The 14,440-nt window shown below is 40.2% G+C and overlaps 1 protein-coding gene across 5 annotated transcripts in view; it reads right to left on the reverse strand.

Moving 5' to 3' along the window:
* Positions 1–13,146, reverse strand: part of TAFA4 (TAFA chemokine like family member 4) — a 178,308-nt gene extending 165,162 nt beyond the window's left edge. Inside the window, exons 1-4 of one of the 5 annotated variants that reach the window (XM_039328698.1) lie at positions 11,561–12,250; positions 6,799–6,932; positions 4,041–4,135; positions 2,420–2,485 (exon numbers count right to left, since the gene is read on the reverse strand). In XM_039328698.1, coding sequence (XP_039184632.1) covers positions 2,420–2,438 — 19 coding nt within the window. In that variant the 5' untranslated portion in view covers positions 2,439–2,485; positions 4,041–4,135; positions 6,799–6,932; positions 11,561–12,250. Of the gene's footprint in view, positions 1–2,419; positions 2,486–4,040; positions 4,136–6,798; positions 6,933–10,139; positions 10,346–11,560; positions 12,251–12,945 lie in introns of those variants that run through there. The other 4 variants (XM_039328695.1, XM_039328696.1, XM_039328700.1 and 1 more) reach the window with 4 other exon arrangements.
* Positions 13,147–14,440: the final 1,294 nt, after the last annotated feature.

The raw sequence follows: 14,440 nt of genomic DNA on the forward strand, positions 1-14,440 counted from the left end.
CATTAGAACGGTGCACGCGGGCTGCTTGTGTGTCGATTCCGATGCATGCGTACTTCGTCCATGCTGGTTGTGATGGTGCTGCTCAGCTTGTGGCACTGCTCAGCTTGTGATTGGTCGTGTTGTCGCATACTGCGGGCGGCAACCATTGTTTCGTTACACAACTGACATGTGTGTACAGTGATTGACTATGTGTGAATGGTAAATAATACATTATACACACACACACATACACACACACACACACACTGTTAAGCTATTTCTGGAAGGCATTCAGGCACACCAAAAGGGAAAGTACTATGCAGTTCGTATAATATTATTCTTAGTCTGTACCATGATCACCTCAGAAACTGAATTGTGTATTGATCATTTTCAAGGTCAGTTCCATGTAAAGCAAATTATAATAGCACAATCAAGAGCTGGAAAAGGTACGAAGCGCTCTTAATTCCTGGAAAGGTGGCAACTAGCATACCTAAGAAAGCTAGGCAAAGGCCCTCCTGATCACGTTTTACCTGCTCTTTTAGCAGGAGCCTTAAGTCTAGAAACACACACACATATACCGGTACCCACATACCACACACAAAGAGAGATTCCACAACTACTTTTAAATGGAACAGTCCTTCAACAACTCTACGTTGCTTGGTTGAATCTGGACTTGCCATTCTCTCTAACTGTCCTATGACACTGAATTAGGATTACACCACAATCTTACAATGAGCTTAGGGTGCAGATATACAACTGAATCTCTCTCTCTCTGAACTCATTGAGAGGTTTCATGGAGATACTGAATAAGATGTGGGAGAGGACAAAGCTGTAAAATGTAGTGCAATTAAATGTTCGTTTAGGTACTGTAATATAACCAATCTCAAACAAAATGACTCCAAGCAATTAGATATACTGACCTACTAAAGTTAATACCTCTTTAAATTTGTTCCAGAGTACTATTCTCGAATAATTCCTTTCTTGCATTTTTTTCCCCCTCCAATATCGTGGGCTATGCAAAGTCTGCTCTTCTGCTATTTCTTTATCTATGCATTTGCCTCTATAACTGAAAAAACAAAGTTTCTCTGCATGGAAGGAGATTTTTCACTACAGCATCATGCTTCCTTCCTGAAATTTTGTTTAATTCATATAGGGAGGGTTTTTGTGCAACATTTCAAGCAATGTATTGAAAAGGTTCTTTATTCTGATCAAAATACCTCCTTAAGCAAGGAAGTATATTCTTTTTGATAATTCATTGATGTGCAGATCAATAAAAATCAGATCCATATATCAATACTGCGTGCACTTAGTAATTAATCAGTTCTGTCAAATTTTATAAGAATTGTCTTTAAAGAGCTGTCAAAAGATTGCAACTGAGATGTCTTTCCTAAATATTTTTTGTGTGTGCTCAGCTTTCCTAAACATTTCTTTGTATAGAATTCTCCAAATCCATATAGGTTTGAGTCCAGAAATAGGTGAAGATATACCAACAGATCTGCAAACTGTGCACCTGTTTGTGCAATGAAAAATTCCATTTTGGAACACCATGTGATTTTTATTTGGGGGGGGGGGAAGAAATCTGTAAGACAATTCTTTCAAATCGCTATTCAAAAGTACACAGCTCCTGCTGTTGGCAAAGCATTGTGCTGTTCAACTCAAGAGCTAAAGCAAACACAAATGCAAATCACTTTTTATACTATAAATTCCATCCAAGCTCAGGGGTAGCAAGAACAGTACAATGGTTAAGGTGCTGAATTAGGGATGAGATCTCAGGTTCAAGTCTAACCTCAGCCATGGAAATTTATGGAATAACTGGACAGCTGTTGTATCTCAGTTCAACCAAACTTACAGCGCACCTTAAGCGTTTGTTACTATACAAAAAAGATATATTTATATAGAAGAGGTACATATGGATGAGTATTGTGAACTGTATGTTATTCTTGAGATTACGGAGGCTGGAGGCCAAGAATCACAAATCTTTCCTTTCCATGACTCCATCTACTGATACCTTCCGAGGGCCAAGAGCAACTAAAAGCACTATGAGATGGTGCACATGAACACACATACTTCTTCCATTTTAAAAAAAAAATGTTTGGACATGTGTGCATACATGCTCAATTGAAGTTCTGGAGAAATATTAAGCTTTAAAATACAATTTCTAAGAAAAGAAGTGTTTGTCAACGCTTGGTGATCCGGGCCAAATCTGGAAGCTTGTCAGGCTAACATTTCCTAGCAGGCCTGTGGAAATTCATTGGAGCAAATCACAGAGAGTTTTTGAATTTTATCACTATGAAAGTTAGATGAGATAAGGGAACAAAAATCCAATTGTCATTTTTCTCCTTTTTAGATGCACTGATGAAGTTAGTTTGATGAGTGCCTCTAATTATTTAATACTTGAAGCAAGCAAAATTAATTTTGGTGTGTGGTATTAGCAACTTACCCTGCTGGGATATTCTCATTGTTACGCTACGATGAGCAGTAGGATCCTTCGCAGCCACTGCATATCCTTTTAAAACAGGTAAATCTAAATCAATCACTTTATTAATGTATTATGTTCATTGTAGCAGCAGTGAGGGGCCAACTGAAATGGGACCTCCTACTGTGCTTATGTCTGTATTGTTAGCTCCCTGTGCCCAAAATAAAGAAAGGGGAAAAACTGATTTCCTTTTGCAAAGGTTCTCATAATTTGCAAATATCTTTCCTACATGATCTAATTTTTTTTCAAAATATTAATTACAATTTTCCATTCTCATAGTGTTCTCTTGGGCACGTATCCATCTGACTCTTACAGATAAGAGTCAGATAGATAAAATAAGCTGTAAGCTTATTTTTTGGTAAAATGGAATAAATAACTTGAAACCCCAGGCCAATAGGCTCATGAAAGTCTTCAATGACACCCCAAGAAATCTTGCAAAATATATAATGAGAATGTCAACTTCTAAGTGACAAAACAGAGAAATCATTACGTGTTTAGAAGGTCAATGATAAACTAATTCTTAGTTTAATTACATTTAAATTCAATTCAAACACATTCAGTATTTTGCTGTCTGCCCAATTCTTTGTTATTTGCTGATCTGGCACTTTGAAGCTTTTATATATCATTCAAAGAACTCAGCCTAAAAAACTTTGACATCTCTTACAGTCCATAGTTTTTTAAGACCCATTCATGTCAATTTTTAAATTATTTTCTAATCATTTTATGTTAAAATAACATAAAATTTACTACTCTGAGCAATAGAAAAGTAACAGTTTTCCAGTTGTCCTATTGCTTTTCTTTCTCCTAAGACAGTATTTTTTTTAAAAAAAAAGAGGAACCCAACACAAACAAAAAAGAAACACAAACTATTTGCCACCTTGAGTTATTAATAAAAATAATAAAGGTAGGACATAAATAAATAAACTATGAAGTCACTGTTGCTGGGAAGGAAGAGAGATGATACAGGATAACTTGTAGAATAGTGTTCAAAGATTAATAGGATAAGATAGCAGGAAAAAAAAGAAGGAACCATAATGCCAGTAATAACAAAGTGGCTGATTTTGAACCTTTGAATTAATGTAAGGGTCTCCAACCTGTGGGCTGCGGCAAAAATGGGCCGCCGCCACTATGCCTCAGAGCGCAAAAACGGGACATTGACACCAACGTACCTCAGGGCACAAAAACAGGATGCTGACACCGCGCCTCGGGGTGCAAAAACGGGTCATTGATTCACTCTGGGGTGCAAAAACAGGCCACAGCCGCACTGTAGGGCACCAAAACGGGCCACTGAAACAAGGCGCTGCGCCACGCAAGAACAGGGTGGGGCTAGTATCACACAGGTGCTAGCCCCACCCTGTTTGTGGTGCAGGTGCGCACGCACACATATAAATTGCTTTCCCCTCCCTTTTCCTCCAGTCCACCAACCAACAAAAGGTTGGTGACCTCTGAATTAATGGATTGCATTGTTGTCTGCAATTATGAATGAACAGGGATAAAAATGGATCACTACAACCATTTGTTTAGTGACCATTCCAAGTTACAATGGCACGGAAGAAAGTTACTTATGACCGGTTTTCATACTTACCACTGTTTAAGCATCCCCAAGATCACATGATCAAAATTTGGCAACTGGCATGTATTTATGATGATTGCAGTGTCCCAGGTTCATGTGATCACCTTCTGACAAAGTCAATGGGGAAAGTCAGATTCACTTAACAACTGTGATACTAACTTAACAACTACAGTGGTTCACTTAAGCACAGTACTATGGCAACAAAGGTCATAAAATAGGGCAAAACTCAGTTAACAATTGTCTTGCTTAGCAATGGAAAAGTTGAGGTCAGTTGCGGTCGTAAGCGGAAGACTACCTGTATTTCATTATTACTTGCCACTTTATAATTATATCTGGTAAATCATTCTGGAGACCTAAAAGATCAGCATGTCATTCTGTGCTCGACTTGAGTATTGTGCTGTCTAGATTTTATAAGAAATATGACATGTCATGCTCTCTCTCAAAAAATAAATGGAAGGCAGATATGGCTTTAAGCTGTTATGATATGGGCTTGACATTAGGAATAAGAAATGTAAATATAAATCAAGTTAATAAATTTCCAATAGGACCCATTTTTCTTTCTAATGCTAATTCTTGTGATTTCTCTGTAGTTTTAAATGAACCTTTCTTTATCCTTAGAATCAGGGGCTGGCTGTATGTGCTCCATCCCAGTTTGGCTAGCAATATTGGGTCCCTTCCTACATTTTGAAAGGGGTAGAGGAGAGGAAAAGATACAGATTGAGGCCGACTTCACAGAGACTATATGGTTTATTAAAAAAAAAACCTGTAATCTTAGATTAATGGCCAAGTTGCTTTCTGCTAGAAGAAATTGGAATACAAAATAACTAAAGCAATTTGCTCATAAAATTATCAATACAATCCAGCTTACGCATTGTTTGCAGGCCAAGTAACCTTGATCTTCTCTAAGTACTGAAATAACCAGGAAAGTATTCATCACATTCGTTATCATCCTATTGTTTACAAAATTCCAATTGCTTTATGGTAACTATTTGTCATAGAAGTAGACTAATAAAATTATTAGTTCTTATATTTAGTCTCCCCCACCCAAGTCTCTAAAGTGCACTTTTTTATTCTTAACTGATCATCACAGAAGTTAATTAGATGCAGCATGAAAAGACAAAATCAATTCTGAAATCATAATACTGGATCTTCTGTCAGTTGAAGTTAACAAAAGTTAATTTTAAAAAGTTCACAAAAAAGATCCAAATAATGAGGCCATTCGTGCATTTACAGGTGGATGACAGAAATGTCTTTACTTTTATCTAGTACATTCTGTTAAGACAACTGATGGGATTCACAAGTGATCTCTAGATTAACTGGACTCTGGCTCCCTTGATATCTGCCAAAGGTTCTGGAAGGTTGATCCAATAATGATTCGAAGGGACAAGAAAGATCAAGGGAGTTGCAGATGATAAACTGCAGAAGAGGTGCTACACAGAGCAAGGCTGAAATTTCAGGATGCAGAATCATGGATTTAAACTACAGGAAGGTAGATTCTACTTGAATGTAGAGAGCTTGACAATAAAAGCTTGACAGAAGTATCAGTCACAAAGGGAAATGGGCATGCTCTCCATCTTTTAATGTTTTAAATCAGGATCTTTATAGGCACGCATTTAGTCCTCAGTAGTTTTAATGGCCTCTTCCAACTCAGTGATTCCTTGCTCCAGTATTTAACCTTGACTAATTGCTGACGTGTTGAACTACAGTTCCTATTTTCTGTAATCAAAGTAATTGTTTTTTTCATATAAACCTAATTATCAAATTTAAATAGGGCAGAACCTTAAACACAATTTAAACAAACTAACTTATAATGTTTATAACAGTTTCCTTTACTCCCTAATCAACAGGTGCCAATGTCATTTTCTAACTTGCTTTTTAAAAGTGGAATAATATATCAAGCAAAGTTAATATTCTGCTTATTTGAATATTCCCATGATAACTAAAAAGTTATTTGCTATTTTCTAATTTAAATTAATTCAACTCATGAACACTTCTTGGCAACTGAAAGTAAATCATACACAAGTGCAAATAAATTACATCAAGGAATTCACCGGCCACCCTATTCTACAGAGTTTGTTGCAATGTTCACCTATCCATGCAAGCTGCCAAGGAAAATACTTTTCTTAATTGGATTAAACAAGACTAATGGCCTCACATATTTTGTATGCAAAGACTGGAGTAGGCAACCTAAATCTCTGGCAGGTTTTATTCACTTCTGCAAATATTTAGAACTACAGCTTCTACAATCCCACACCACTGCCTATAGTTAATAAATGGGAGACGACATTTGGAGGTTCTGCCCCATGATTGAATTTTTTTTTCTTATATTCTGCCCTGGTGACTTGGTAAAATGATTAGGCTTCCAGATTCAGCTTTTACTGCATAATGTACAAGTGGCCTGGCTTAGTCACAAAATATTTGTTTTATTAAATTTATATGCCACCCATCTCACCATTAAGGCAACTCTAAATGTTATATATTAGATGTATATTCCCATCTTTATTACTGTAAACTTCAAACAGAGGATATAATGCTACCACTTCCTATTCTGCCCACAACCATTGGAGGGGGGGCTGATAGAGACAGGCTTCCCCAAATTTACCTGGCCAGTGTTTGTATTGAAGGGAAAACCAGAACTCACAGTCTCCTAGTTTCTAGTTCAGCACCACTATCCAAGTTGCTCTGGTCTTTCCTCAGCACCTGCTCTCCAATTTTTTCTGATAGCCTATGGACAAGAACTTGCCCCACCACTCTCAAGGAAAAAGCACACCTGAAGGACACTGGCTTAGGGTAGGCTGCTCTACCCTAGCTCATCAGTGGTGCTACTCTTCATTGCCCTTGCTGGATCACATGAAGTTTTACATCAGGTAGAAGAATCAATCAGCACAGATACAATTTAATTATCTGAAAAACAAGGTTGTGCAGATAAACAAAACCAAAAATTATTAAAGATGGCAAATGTACGAATCACAATAACAAAAATACCATTAACATTTACAGCATACTTCCTAGCCGGGAATTTGATCACATCAACTTGCTTTCTCGAGGTATTCAAATGAGTTAATGAACAAATGTAAAATAATGATAACCAATGAGGCAAAAAGACAGATCCAGGTCAAAACAGTAGAGGTGGTAAGATTTTGCTACTTAAACATGGCCTTCACTGAGAAGCATCACACTCAATGAACTAAACCTTCCTGGGGCTGACACTTAACATTCAGGGTAGCACCTCTCTCTTTCCTGCATGCTTAACTCCAAGGAACAAGGAATCCAAAATTAATTGTAACATTCAGGCATACACACTGAAAAATGAGATATTTAGAGTTTTAATAGTAAGAGAAAACCTAACATACTCAGTGCAATTGAACATGTCTTTCTTCAGGAAGCAAACCCAATTTTCAACTTTAAACAAGGTTCTTAAAAACTGCTATGGAAATCTATAGGCATCGTTTCCATCTAGATATGTGTTACACATACATATGTATGCACACATATGTACTGTGCAAATTCTTTGTTTTTAGAGCAAAGTTGAAATGGCAAGGGACTACTGTGGGATACAAAAAACTGGATGAGCAATTGGCAGCAAAATCCTTGATCCCTAGTGGGATCAAGATTTCTGCAGCCCAGATCTAGTAATGCCAAAAATGACTGGATTAAAAAAAAAAAACTCATGTTTGAGTTAGCTTTGATTATGACACTGAACATTTCTAATAGAAGACGGTCCACTTCCTCTTATTGCTAATGTAAGCACTGACTTGATTTCTATTAAGTGAAGTTTCAGCATCTCTTAGACATCCTCTCAGCAGCTTATAAGCAAAAGTAGTCTCCTAAGTAAGTGTAAAGGTGGGGAGAGTATTATTAAGATACTTCAATAATCTGTTGAAACATTAAGGGAGTTTGGCATAAAACAGGATGTTGTCATCAGGAAGATCCATAATTACAAAAGCTTTCTTTCTTCCTCTTTCCAGAATTTCCTTTCAAGAGAACTTAAAATTTTCCATAAGATTCTGATAAATATGGTTGTGAATATTATGTACATTTAACGTGAGTAAACCTTATTCAGCTCAGTGGCTGGGTTTATGATTCGCATTAAATCATCATGTAATTTGTTTCATCTTGTTCAGCATGTTTTATTTAATAAATCATGATAAAGTTAAGCATGTTATACTTGAAAAAACCATGGCTTAACACAGTATGTTCACACTGTGAGGCATCTGAGCAGATACTTATAGAAAGATGCTACATGTAATCAAAATATACACAATTCAACATTTTCAAGAGATGACTTGTTAATACTGGGGTTTTTTTTTTCACAGAAATAGCAGACTGACTGCAAACTGCCAGATGGTCTCTTTGGAACAAACTATCTGACAGTTCATTATCATTTTTGCTTTAAATTATCACAATAGACACATTGCTATTGTTTAGTGGGCAAGGTGATAGAGCTGTTTACTTCTGTCAAATAATACTATATTTATATTAGTTGCTGTGAACAGACAAACCACAATTACTCAGTAGAACATTACAATTTAAAGAAAATGAATTTAGGGTGCTCTCCTTCAAATTATGTTTCAAAACATGCAGAAAATGAATGCCAGCTGTGTAAATGCAACTTGTTTAAGGGGAAAAATGTGTCGAAGCAATTTGGAAACATGTCTGTGCAAAGGTATGCATGCAATTATTAAGCACCTATCTTAGAATATAATGTCTGGTATACTGCAAATACCAGTATTTATAGCACATGGAATTAAAATTGGATGGCTGTGATGCTGACTTCAAGTGACTACCTAAAAACTCCAGGAATTACTAATTGAAGCTTTAAAGGATAGAAATGCTTTTACAACCAAACCTGTTTCTGTTTCCTTTTAGGTAGTCACTTTGGTCCAGTAGTTAAGGCACCAGGGTAAAAACTGAGAGGACTTAGAGATTCAGTCCTGCTTTAGAGACAAAACTAGCTGGGTAATCTTGGACCAGTTCTCTCCCTTCCCTTCTCCCTCTCTCTGCCCTATGAAGGAGGCAATGACAAACCACTTCTGAAAATGTTGCCTAGAAAACTGCATGGAATTATTAACTAGTTATCCTGTTCAAGCCTTGGTGCATTCTGAACCCATTCTGAAAAAGTCAACAAATATTAACCATATTGAATTTGATGCTGCAATGCTGAAGTGGTGATACCACAGTACATAACCAAAGATGTGATCAGCAGAAGGTTGTATATTCGTAAGTATTTTTGTATTAAATTGCACTTATAGAGGTCTGCATTTTTCAAGATTATGTTCCTAACATTCCGTTCCTTAATCTATCATATTATGTGGAAGAAACACCAACAGAATTCAATTAATGCATGTCACACAGTGTGCAATTGCACCTGAACAAGAAATGCCCTTCTGTAGGATGAGACTGTTGCCCTAAGTAAGTAGATGCAGCTTGTGAGGAAAGTCCACAAATATATTATCACAAGAACACAAAATACTATGGCTGTATTTCAACAGCAAAGTCACTCGTTCCCCAGCTGTGACAGGAATATAAAACTTCAGAAGCTGTGCAGTATAACTTAGAAAACTAATTATTCCTTTGCAGTGAGGAATAAATGAACCAACTTCCCCAAGCAGTTTCTTTGTCTTCCAACAAAAGGAAAGATCCTCTGTATCTATTAGAAGCATCTATAGATGAAGCAAGCTAAAGCTTTGTTTTGCTGTGGACAATCCACCCCACACCAGAAATCTCATTTACCAGCCTAGTTTATATCATGGCCTGGGGGAGCAGCTGCTTCTGCATAATTCCTTCCGACCAGATTCAGGGTGCACGTATGGAAGTAAACAAAAGCTAGCCTTGCTGAAACAGAGATGGAAGAGGGGGCAGGAGATCCTTGTCCACCAGCCATTTATACAAACATCTCCGATCAGTCTTCACCTCTGCACGCCAAAGCATCTCTCCAAAACGGGTGACCGAAGTGCCTATAGGAGACACAGGTGGACAGGAAGCTCCTAACTCTCCAGCGGGGGGGGGGCGGGGGGGAGAGAGAGGATTAGCCTTCTGCACTCACATGCACTTTGCTTTAGGATAGGGCGCAGTTGCTCCCCCCCTCCTCCTCCCCCGACCACAACCTACTCCGGTGTTGCTTTCCAATCAAGATCGTCAGCTGAGCAAGGCGGCCTCGGGATAAACCCCTCTGCAGCCACCCCAAGGGGGGGGGGGAGGTACCGCGAGCGCCGAGCGCTGAGAAACAAAGACTCTTTGGGCTCAGGAGCAACTGGCGGCCGGGCATTGGTGTTCGCTCCTCGTCTCCGCAAGCCAAGCGGCGTTTCAGGCCCTCAGTTTTTCAAGCCGGCGCCTTGGTTTCTTCCGGCGCCAGACACTAACGTCCTGCAGGCCGCTATCTTCCCTCCCATCTTGGAGGGAAGTTTGCTGGAACTCCGTCAGGCTGAAGCTTCTGCAAGCGCCGACAATGGGCTGCCCGCCAGCCGCCGTTCTCTTTCTCCCACTACTCTCGACAACAAGTCACCTCAGATACCTCCCCCCAGTCAAGTTACGGGGAAGGGGGATTTAGACAGCCCTATGCTAAAGTGAAGCCTGAGGTGGAAGGAAAACACGAGCAACCTTGAGAGGGGTGGTCATCGCCATAAAGCCATTACAGGGAGTCCTCGACTTACAACCGTTCATTTAGCACCCATTCAAAGTTACTATGGGACCGTTTTTTCACAGTTACCACCTTTGCAGCATCTCCACGATCCTGTGATCAAAATTCAGAGGCTTGGCAACTGGTTCATATTGGTGACCGCTGCTCTGGCCCAAGGTCATGTGATCACCTTTTGCGACCTTCGCAAAGCAAAGCAAAATTCAATGGGGAAGCCAGATTCTCTTAATACTACCGGGTTATTAATTTATCAACTGCAGTGATTCATTTGACAAGTGCGGCAAGGAAGGTCGTAAAATGAGGCTAAACTCACTTAACAAATATCTGACTTAACAACAGAAAATCTGGGCTCAATTGTGGTCGTAAGGCGAGGAGTACCTGACTTAGGCTTATGTCCAAACTCAGCGCGTGCGACGTGACACCCAACGGGCTCCATCGCCCCCGGGGCAGCGAGCTCTGCAAGTTGCTCGACTTAAGTTCTCCGGGTCCCTAAAGGGAAAGGGGAACGCCTTTGCTCCCGACATTCCTGCTCTGCCGCTCTGCTCTCGCCGCAGCTTCTCTTCCCCGCAAACCAACCACCGCCCGCCCTCTGACTGGTAAGGCTTCCTCCAGAACTGAATGGGAAGCAACGCTCGGTCGCTGGCCGCAGTGGATTCCAATCCTCGGATCGACGCCTCGAAAGAACCGATGGAAAGGGGTCAGAGTCAGCCCCTCAATCAGGCAGAGAGCCCTTCTCGACTCGCGAGTACTATATGTAGGAGGTGAAACACCAGCACGCAACTTAATGACTGCACCGGCGCCACCGATATACCCCGTTTGCAAGACCACCCGGCGGACTTGCCCGCTTGCAGGGAGAAAAGAAAGCAGCGCGTGCTTTCCCGCCCGCGACCCTTACCTGGGGATGCTCAGGATGCAGCCGCTTCGCGGGAGACCGGCGCAAAGCAGCAAGACCCCTTCAAAGCCGCCCTGCCTTTACTCCCCACACGGTAAGCTTCGGTGGCGCCGAGGAACCGAATGGGCTACAACGCACTTGCGAGTGGGAAAAGAGCAGGATCCAAAGCTCGACCAGTGAATGGCTTGCAAAGAGCCCGGGGTTAAAAAGATCCGTTTGTCGCCATCGTCGGAAGAAGTAGTGAAGCCAGGAGGAGGAAGAGAGAAACAGCGATAGGTCTAACAGTAGAAACAGCTGGAGGAAAAGTTCCACGACGGCTGGAATCTGCGACCACCACAACCCCACGTTAGCAGAAGCCGAGCGGCCACCGGCTCCGCTTGGAAAGCCGGCAAGAAGACCACGAGCGTTCCCTGAGCTTCTTTCAAACCTCCCCGGGTCGGGCGGCCCTGATTGGGCGACAGGACGAGCTGCCCGCCTCCTTTCTCAGGCTCTGGCGTTCCTTCTCAGCCTCAAAGTAAAGGCTCATTTACTGCCTCCTCCTCCTCCTTCGGTGCACGTCACTATCCCTTTGCCCAGTACAAGGTAAGGCCCAAGGAGGGAATTCTGATTTCTCCCCGAGAAGCGAAGGAGCGCTTTCCAGCGTGATCTCGCCTTCCGCCTGCTGAAGAGCCACGTCAGAGAGGCTGAGTGTCCAGTCGAAGTAGCTGCGCGTTATCTAATTGGAGACCCCGGAGTTGAGCATCGCCTAATGCCGGCAGATTGTGAAGCAGGCGTGTCTCTTCCACTTTTTGCCACTATTTCAAGTTCAAAACAAAACTAAACCTTACGACCACAATTGAGCCCAATATTTCTGTTGCTAAGTGAGACATTTAAGTGATTTTTGCCCCATTTTACGAGCTTTCCTGCCCCAGTCAAGTGAATCACTGGAGTTGATTCCCCCCCCCCACTTGATTTCAATGGAGTTGTTAGCTTGGAGTTGTTACTTAAGCATAGGAAGTTGCATGGGCTTCAAGACTATTAATTATCTAATTAATTAATTAGACAATCAGTGGAACAACCTGCCTCTAGAAGTTATGAATGCTCTAACACTGGAAGTTTATAAGAAAAGACTGAACAGCCATTTGTCTGGAATGGTATAGGGTTTCCTGCCTGAGCAGGACTATATGATCTCCAAGGTCCCTTCCAACTTTATTATTATTGTTATTACTATTTACATAAGGATGTATTGTAGGATTGTAGCCCCATTATTTCTTACCTCTCTGCTTAATGCTGACACCCCAAAGGGATAAGACCACATCCATGTGTCACTTCCTGAGAAAAAGAACCCATTTCGAGGAAGAACTTAATTAAATAATCAGCAGGTGATGCTTTATTCCTGCAGGACTTACCCTAATATCTTTGATTGTAATCAGTTTAGAAGGAAGGGCTACGGACCAGGGAATCCTTGATTTCAGCTGCTGATGAAATTCCAGCACAGGAGTTCTAGAAGATAGTTGTTGGTTGCTGCCAGAAATTTCTCCACCTGAGAGAAGCAGTCACTCCTAAAGCTGTTCTTCGCTTGGTTCAGCCTAATTTCCCTGATTCCTGAGCTAAGTTTTTCTCAGAGTAATTAGATGCAACCATTGCATACAATTGTAACTGGAAGCCTTGGCAGCAAGCTTTTAAACCCTGTGCTAGAAAGGGAGAGAAAATAATATTTTATATAAGTTTACACACATTGCAGAGAATCAGAGATATACTACACCTCTATTCAGATTTAATTGAATCTTGCATATATTTTTTTATTTATCTCCTGTCTCTTTGGCTCAAGAAGCTGGAAAACTAGAAGTTTAGTAAAGTATGAATAAGAGTAGGGAGTCATTGCTCCAAGTCATTAAATAAATATTGAGAGCCTGCTTACATATTTCCTTTGTTGCATAGATTAAAACTGCTCTATAGTGGAGAAATACCACTATAAGCAATGACAATATAGTATATCACAGTTCAGAAGTCAAGGCAATTGAAAACATGTCTGGGGGAAAAAAGGGCACTCATCTAAAAATCCTTCATAATACTTTGCTAAGCCAACTTTAAGATGTATGGACTTCAATTCCCAGAATTCCTCAGTCAGCATGCTGACTAGGAAATTCCGGGAGTTAAAGTTCATATATGATAAAAGTTGCCAAGGTTGAGAAACAATGGCTAATCAGTTGTTTTTGTCAAGTACATCCAATTCAAAAGAATAGGCAAAAACTTTCCTGTAGTTTCTATTCATTCTTAAAGATGAAACAATTGACTCTTCCATCCTTCCTTGTATGTTTCTTTAGGGCAGCACTGGCTTGAGTTTGCTCAGTCTTCCAGATTAATTCCACAGGTTCCCCTCTCACCATCCTCTCCATTTCCACTTGTGATGGTTAACTCAGCCATTGATAATTTTTGGAAAGCTTAAAGATTTGTGTTAGCTGCATCTATTTTGCACTCTTAATTTTTCCGTTCAAGCTATTGTGCCGGAAGTGTCCTTGGAATGATATTTTTGGCCTGGATAATCCTCAAAGGCATCAACATGGCTGATTATGACTATTTCCAATGTTGAATTCATAATATAGGGAATAGCCTACTTCCACATATTTTCTTAATTATCTAGGATCAGCCTGTTTTTTTCTGGAATGATTATAACTACTTCTGCTATATTTATTTTCTTCTCAAATTGGCACATTTCATCCTCACGTTACTATTTTACAAGCACTCAGGTTTTCCTAGTATACAAATATATATATAGATAGTCCTTGACTTACAACCACAATTAGGAACCCGAATTTACATTGCTATGCAAATCAATTGTTAAGTGAATTGCACCCAGTTTTACTATCTTTTTTTGCCACGCTTAAGTGAACTGCTGCAGTT

Source organism: Crotalus tigris, unplaced genomic scaffold (genome assembly GCF_016545835.1).
Source record: "Crotalus tigris isolate CLP2741 ecotype Arizona unplaced genomic scaffold, ASM1654583v1 scf7180000024383.4638030, whole genome shotgun sequence".
Lineage (NCBI taxonomy): Eukaryota > Metazoa > Chordata > Lepidosauria > Squamata > Viperidae > Crotalus > Crotalus tigris.